At 56.0% G+C, this 8,045-nt stretch overlaps 1 protein-coding gene across 10 annotated transcripts in view; it reads left to right on the forward strand.

Moving 5' to 3' along the window:
• RAPGEF1 (Rap guanine nucleotide exchange factor 1) overlaps window positions 1–4,761 on the forward strand; it is a 163,055-nt gene extending 158,294 nt beyond the window's left edge. For all 10 annotated transcript variants that reach the window (XM_055270646.2, XM_055270647.2, XM_055270649.2 and 7 more), the window contains 2 exons: window positions 1,165–1,293; window positions 1,909–4,761. In XM_055270646.2, the coding sequence (XP_055126621.1) occupies window positions 1,165–1,293; window positions 1,909–2,059 (280 nt within the window). In that variant the 3' untranslated portion in view covers window positions 2,060–4,761. The remainder of the gene's footprint in view (window positions 1–1,164; window positions 1,294–1,908) is intronic.
• The last annotated feature ends 3,284 nt before the right edge of the window (window positions 4,762–8,045 follow it).

The raw sequence follows: 8,045 nt of genomic DNA on the forward strand, positions 1-8,045 counted from the left end.
GCATGCGCAACTACGCCTGGCTAATTTTTTTTTTTTTGTATTTTTTTAGTAGAGACGGGGTTTCACCATGTTGGCCAGGCTAGTCTCAAACTCTTGACCTCAGGTGATCCACCTGCCTTGGCCTCCCAAAGTGCTGGGATTACAGGCATGAGTCACCACACCTGGCCTGTTTCTTTGTTTGTTTAATAAAGGCGGAGTCTCTGTCACCCAGGCTGGAGTGCAGTGGTGCAATCATAGCTCACTGCAGCCTTGAACTCCTGGGCTCAAGGAATCCTCCCACATCGGTCTCCTTAGTAGCTGGGATTACAGGCGCACACCACCATACCCAGCTAATTTTTGTATTTTTTGTAGGGACGAGGTCTTGCTATGTTGCCCAGGCTGATTTCAAACTCTTTTTTTTTTTTTTTCTTGAGACAGAGTTATGTTCTTGTTACCCAGGCTGGAGTGCAGTGGCACAATCTTGGCTCACTGCAACCTCCACCTCCCAGGTTCAAGTGATTCTCCTGCCTCAGCCTCCCAAGTTGGGATTACAGGCGTGCACCACCATGCCTGGCTACTTTTTGTATTTTTAGTAGAGACAGGATTTCGCCATGTTGGCCAGGTTGATCTCAAACTCCTGACCTCAGGTAATCCTCCTACCTTGGCCTCCCAAAGTGCTGGGATTACAGGTGTGAGCCACCACACCCAGCCTAGCTGTTCTCAAACTCTTGAGCTCAATCCTCCTGCCTCGGCCTCTTATAGTACTGGGATTACAGGTGTGAGCCATTGCACCCAGCCCGCCACACCTCTTAATAAAAGGAGATCTCTGCCCCTGCCCCCTGGTTTGTGTTTTGTTTTTTTTGTTTTTTTTTACTGCTCATTTGTTAATGTTACTTTAGCAGCCCACAGCTTTGCCCGTGTGGGTTGAGCCATGGCAGCCACGTCACCCTCAGGGTCCTCATCAGCATACTGGCTTCTGAGGTCCCCAGCAGGTGCTTGTGGAGCCAGAGGCCAGAGGCTGAGGTGGGAGTTTGTTCTGGGAAAGAGACATCCCAGAGTGGCTCTTTGGTTTGCTCTGGGGTTTCGAAGCTGCTCACTGCGAGTCCTAGCGCCCGACACATGACTCTAGCCCTTGCTGCTTCCAAACCCTGTAGCAGTAACAGGCTGCCTAACCCATCCTCCCAGGGGGCTGATCCTGCAGGACCTGACCTTCGTTCACCTGGGAAACCCAGACTACATCGACGGGAAAGTGAACTTCTCCAAGCGGTGGCAGCAGTTCAACATCCTTGACAGCATGCGGTGCTTCCAGCAGGCGTGAGTGCCGCCGCCCCGGGGGTGCTGGGTAGAGCTGAGCCCCAGGCCACACGCAAGGAGAGACAGCCCGGGACACCGAGGGGAGGGGGAGCCACAGAGGACCCAGGGACCTGCCACTGCTGAGATATAGTCCGGGCCCTTCAGTTTCTGCCAGGATGACTTGAGAGCATGCCCACCAGGCTCCATGCCAGGCCTAGCCTGGCCCTGGGCCTGGACCCCATGACAGCACAGCTCGTCGTCCCATTTTACACACCAGAAGCTGGTGCCCACCTTGCTGTGAGAAGGGCCTGACAAACCCTGGCCTGCCTGACTCTGAGGCACCAGAGCTCCCCCAGGGCGGGCCCTGGCATGCATTGTTGGGGGCAGTAGGGTCACCTGGGGCCCCTTCCCTGCGAGCACCCCAGCCTCAGGGCCCTGTTTGTGCTCCACGTGCTGGTGGCACCATCTCTGAGTGCTGGTGTCCCCTCTGTCACATTGGTTAACAGTAGCCCCTGCAGCATCCATTTCCTGCGAGGCTGTGGGGATGGTCCCCGAGGCACCTTCCAGGAGGGTGGCGCCATCAGGCCGTCCAGCCCACACAGGTGCTCACTGACTGCTCCCCATCCCCTGCACCAGGCACTATGACATCCGGAGGAACGACGACATTATAAACTTCTTCAATGACTTCAGTGACCACCTGGCTGAGGAGGCCCTATGGGAACTCTCTCTGAAAATTAAACCCAGGAACATAACAAGGAGAAAAACAGACCGGGAAGAGAAGACCTAGGAGCAGACGCCGGGATCGAGGAGAATGCTCGAGGGGCGCGGAGGGCAGCTCCCAGACCGGAGAGGACCTTGGACCTGTTAGGCGCATGGCAGGAGTCCCGGCCTCGGAGCCACGAGGCTGGCCAGGCCTCAGCGGGGCCGGTCGGGAGCTGGAGCCTGCCAGCCGCTTCCTGCCTCCTTCCTCTGTGGGAGCAGACCCATGGGCCTCAGGGCAGCCAGCAGGCAGGTCTTGTTGCCAATCTGCAAACCGGTGGTTTTCTGGTTTGGTTTTGTTTTCTGCTTTTACTTGCATCTCTCCCCTCTTGACCTTCCACCCACTCCCCTCCAGGGAGAGAGCAGCAGAGACCTCATCAACAGACCAAGGAAGTGGTGGGTGATCCCCCTCCCTAAGTTCCAAGGTCCCTGAATCTTCTGAAATCTCAGATGAGTGGAGGCCTTCCTGGGTGGGCTGTCCTCCAGGGGCCCTGGAATGGGGGCAAGCAGCTGGGTGGGCAGAATGCAGAGTAGACTCGGGGGAAGGTCCTTTCACTTTCCGCTTCTGCTTCTGATGCATGGAGGATGATGTGAGCTTTTCAGCAGGCCCGGAAAGGTACGCAGGTGACGCCTTAGCAGCCCCGCAGCTGGTGCTCTGCCCTGCGGTACTGGCGCCATCAGGGCCTCCCTTGCCCGCCTGAGAGCAGCAGCAGTCTCTGTCATCCCGTTGCCCCTTACCCCCCACCCCAGGCCACTGGGCCCCTCCCACACCACCTGGGGAGCTGAGAAGAGGAGGCTGGAGTAAGGGAGGACTTGATCATCCAAGAAATACTTTTTATTGCTGGGAGTCTTCTGAACCTCACCAAACTGAGGCCAGAGCTGAGCTCCTGGGGGAGTTAATTCAGAGGGGAGAGGCCAGCACCTCCCTCCTCCATTGCTCGCTGTGTGCCTTAAACTCCCATCTCCTGTCCCTCCCCATCCCCTGGCTTCCCCTCCTTCCTTGCCCCATCCTGGGCCGGCCAGTGGGCCTCCTCCTCTGGCTCTTCAGACCTTTCAGCCAGTGCTGTCAGTGCCTCTGGGAGGGAAGGGCATCCCTGAGGCACCCGAGTGGGCCCTCGGGGTGCAGGGAGGCAGAAGCCTGGCCACAGAGGAGCCTCCTAAGGCAGCAGCTGCAGCAGGCGCGCCCTCTCCCCACTCTCCCCACACCAGAGCGGCTTCCAGAGCAGATGCTGTTTCCATCCTCCTCGTCAAAACCGTTCTCGCTGCTGAGCTTGACAATCTGGGCAAGGCTTGTGGGGCGCTTGGCAAACAGAATCTGCCCTGTGCCGCCTGGCTCCGTGGCCTCCAGCATGAGCCTGCAGGCAGGGCGCTGCGGGAACCCAGTCGTGCTGCCCCAGCCCATGCCTCCGGGTCTGCTGTGCATGAATGAGTGCTCACTTGTCCCGGGTTTAGGACGTGGTCAAGTGAACAGCAGGGTCTAACTGTGCTTACTTAGCCCAGTTCAAACAGAACAAAGGAAAAATATAGAAAGCAACATCTGTTGATCATTTAGGTTTTTTTTAAAACAGCCATGTCACTTTGAGTCCTTCGTGGGTTTTTGAACAGCATTTATCAGAAGAAAATGTGGGCTTTTTCCCCGCTCCCGTGTTTTGTTTGTCCTGTAGATAGAGGGAGGAAAGCCGTGCAGTGGCAGGCGGGACCCCCTCTGGCGGTGGTCCTGCGGGGCCAGCCGGGACCTGTCACTTTATTATTTAAGGAGTGTGTGTGTAGAGTCGCTAGCTTATTAACAGTATTGTGTGTGGGTTGGGTTTTTAGTTTGTTCCTTCTTTTTGAAGTCCCTTCATTTCAATCCTTGCCTCTCTCTCCCCTTCCCTTGCCCAGCTCTGTTGAATGCTGCTGTGCGCGTGTGAGGGCCGCTCTGCACACAGGGCCCTTGGGTTGTGCGAACTGAAATTCTCCCTGTGTTTGTGAGACTCGTAGGAGTCCCCCTCTGTAGCATAGGCAATGCCAGTGCCATGCTGCAGCCTCAGAAACCAGGCCTCTCACCCCAGCAGCAGGCGGAACTGTGTCTGTGGTCAGATGCTGTCCACAGCTCTGTCTGCCATGTTCTTGGGCTTGAGCCGGATAGAGGTGGGGTCTCTTCACCTTCCCCGAATTCAGAACAGACTCTGGGCCTGGCGCCAGTGTGCCCAAGCAACTCCCCAGGCCCTCGTTGGGAGCCCTTGGTGTTCTGAGCAGCAGGGCCCAGGCAGCACATGAGCAGTGCCCAGGGGTTCCCTGTGTGAGGACAGCAAGGTGCGATGTATGTCTAACTTATTGATGGCAGGCGTCCCCCTGCACCCCCTGCACCTGGCCCTGGTTATTGCTGAGCTCTGTGCTCAGTGCTGCGGCCTGGCCGTGGCTCGTCTGTTCCTTTGGGGGGGCCAGGCGGGTTGTGGGAATCAGTCCTCACAGACAGACATGAGCCAGGCGGAGGACCCGTTCCTTGCAGAGGTCAGTCCTCACCTGCAGGTGTCAGGGGGGCAAGGAGGGGCAGGCACACACCATGTCTGACCTGAACCCGATTCTGGGGAGCATCTTCCCGCTTCGGCCCCACGACCTCCACAGGGTTACATTGTAATATATATGCCCCAGCTAACCTGTCTGATGGTGGCATCTTCCTGCAGACATTTCAAACATGTAACTTTTATATAAAAAAAAATAAACACAGATGAAAGCTGCCCAATGCCATGTCCGAGCCCAGCTGCATGTGTGCAACTACAGTGACAGTCCAGCCTGCTCCAGGCTGGCCTTGCTACCTCTTTTCTGAGACCCCTGTCGCAGGCGGGGCTCCTGGAAGGCTGAGGGTCATTCAGCTCCATTCCCAGGCCCACTTGCTGCCATTGGGGTAGCTGTGGCTGAGTGAAATGGACGTCACCAGAACATTCCCTCCTAGGCCTTGTGCCCTAGAAGCATTCAACTGGACAAAGAATTGCTCGTGCCCCAGAGGTCGGTTCATGCACAAGAGCCCCTCACCCCAGTGTCCTGGTGAAAAGGGCATTCCTCGGGTGGGATTTGGGGGCGCAGACTCTAGAACTGCTCCTCAGGGCCCAGAAGCACTGTCTTTATGGTGTGCCTTTTGCGGTGTGTCCTCTGCTGCCCAGGAGGTGGCACACAGAGGCTCAGGTCCAGTCCCGATGAGGAACAGCAGAGCCTCTGCACTTACAAGGGACGGAGTGAGGAGGCCCCAGGGATTCCAGTCCCTTCTCTGCCCTGAGGTGTGCTCTGTCCCCTCCATGCGGAGTAAGGCACAGGGCCCAATGGCCCCGGGAGGCCATTCACCATCTCCCTGTCTTCCTTGTCCTCCCAGAGCCACCCCCACGCCACGGCCCACCTGTGCCCCAGGGTTTCCACCCTAGCACCTGAGACCAAGCACCCCGGCATAGCCACCCGAGGATGGCGGGGATCAGGGCCAGCCCTCATATTCACCCTGGTTCCTAGTCCCCAGCTTTCAGCCCCACAGCGGCCCCTGGGGAAGCCCAGGATCTCTGCATCTCTCTCTAACTGGTCGTGCAGAGGTCGGACCTGGTGAGGAGGAGGCATCTCCCCTCATGCCTCCCAAAGGCAGCAGCTTGAGTCTGTCCCTTTAAAGGGAGGGGGCCAAGTATTCCTGGGCTGATCACAAGATCTGATAGAAGGGACCCCTCATCAGGCAGGCATCCAGCATCCCCTCAGCTGTTGGCTGCCTGTATGTCAGGCACCACCCCGAAGCCCCCATGAACCTCGTAGGTGATGGAAGCCCATGTTCTCTCTTTTGTTCCTTGTGTTCTCGGGCAGATTGCTCAGCCACTCATACCTCAGGCTCCTCATTATCTGCTTTTGTCCAGTTCGACCAATGAGCACACAGAGGCCCGAGAGAGACCAGTCCATTCCTGAGTCCTCCACTCCCATCTCCCTCTCCTGCCAGCAATGCCAGGAACCTGGTCTGGCCCCAACAACCCCAGTGAGCAGGAGGTGACGTGCCAGGTATGGACCTCAGGCCTCAGCCTTCCCACCAGGGCTGCGGGGCAGCAGCTGCTGTGACTCACCCTCGTCTTTGGTGACCGGCAGACCGCGAGATTCACTGAGGGAGCGGCCATAGTCACGGAGGAAACACCTTGGCTTCCACCCCACCCCCAGAGTGTCCCCGCCCAGGGCCTGAGAGTGTGCATGCTTAGCCAGTAACCCAGGAGGCTGAGATGCTTGCTCCAACCAAGAACTGGGGTCCCACCGAAGGTGTCTGAGCCGAGGGCCCCAAGCCTTCCACCTGCTCTGACCTCACAGTCGGTCAACAATCTGGGTCCCGCCCCCAGTGGTGCAAGGCTGGAGAATGGGGTATGATGGCTGACTGCTCATTGTTCCCCCGGTGGGATGAGAGGCAGGCCCCAGCATTCATTCAAACCTTTTTTTTTTTTTTTCATTCATTCACTAGGGGTGCATTATTTAGGAAGCACTCAAGGTGTGGTTCGGGCCATCTGAGTCCCTCATTGGCTGCCAGCAGTCTGGGGGAATATGTCCTTGGCTGCAAAGGGCTGTGTCCTGACTCTGCAGCTGATAAGCAAAAGGACCCTGGGTAAGTGGTTTTCTTCTCTGCTTCCCAGTTTCCCCAGCTGGAAGTGGGGATAATAACAGCCTCTGCTTCCTAAGGTCTCACAAAGTTTCAATGAGTTAATACTTGGAACAGTGTCCGGTGAGCATTTTGGGGTACCAAGCACTTTGCAGACTTCTTTACCTCATTCACTTCTCTGAATCCAAAAATCACACAGGCTGGGTGCGGTGGCTCATGCCTGTAATCCCATCACTTTGGGAGGCCAAGTGAGGTCAGGAGTTCGAGGCCAGCCTGGCCAACATGATGAAACCCCATCTCTACTAAAAATACAAAAATTAGCCAGGTGTGGCGGCAGGCACCTATAGTCCCAGCTACTCAGGAGGCTAAGGCAGGAGAATGGCATGAACCCGGGAGGTGGAGTTTGCAGTGAGCCGAGATCGCACCACCACTCCAGCCTGGGCGAGAGAGCGAGACTCCTTCTAAAAAATCCTGGGTATGGTGGTGGGTGGTGAGTGCCTGTAATCCCAGCTACCCAGGAGGCTGAGACAGGAGAATCTCTTGAACATGGGAGGCAGAGGTTGCAAGGAGCTGAGATCGCACCACTGCACTCCAGCCTGGGTAACAGAGCGAGACTGTCTCAAAAAAAAAAAAAAAAAGAAAGAAAAAGGGGAAACACTAAACTTGTTTTATGAATGGAATATAACCTTGACATCGAATCAAAACAAGGACAGTACAAGATAATTACAAGTCCATCCGATGTATGAATACTGATACAAAACTTATAAAATCATCTTAGCAACCCCAAACCAGCATCACATAAAAATCAGTCCTTCCTGACCTGGTTGGGCTTATCTCAAACATACAAGGATGGAATAATTTCAGTCGGTTAATGGATGTCACTGACCCCACGCTAGATGCTGCTGCTCCACACCTCTGGTTTGCATCTCCTTCCTGGACACACAGGGGACTACACTTCCCAGCCCCCTGCCTGAGATCTGAGAGGCAGACACGTGTCACTGTGGGCTGGGCGTTTGAGGACTGTTGTGTAGCTCCATACTTACTCTTTCCCACCCGCCGTGCTCCTGGAGTCTGGGTGTTGAGATGGCAGAGTCCCAAATTGGGGGAACCTGGACAGGGACCACCCCACTCACCCACGCTGGGCTTGCTTGATGTGAATGAAAAATGAAGCCGTGGAGACATCAGGGTTTATTTTCACAGCATGGCCTCACTTCTCCCGAATGTACCACGCTAACAAATTAAAGGGAGAAAGCCATAGAATCACCGCATTACTCACAGGACAGCCTTTGTTAAAAATGCAACATCCTTTTTTTGTTTGTTTCTGAGATGGAGTCTCGCTCTGTCACCCAGGCTGGAGTGCAGTGGCGCGATCTCGGCTCACTGCAAGCTCCGCCTCCCGGGTTCACACCATTCTCCTGTCTCAGCCTCC

The sequence above is a fragment of the Symphalangus syndactylus genome, chromosome 3, assembly GCF_028878055.3.
Source record: "Symphalangus syndactylus isolate Jambi chromosome 3, NHGRI_mSymSyn1-v2.1_pri, whole genome shotgun sequence".
NCBI lineage: Eukaryota > Metazoa > Chordata > Mammalia > Primates > Hylobatidae > Symphalangus > Symphalangus syndactylus.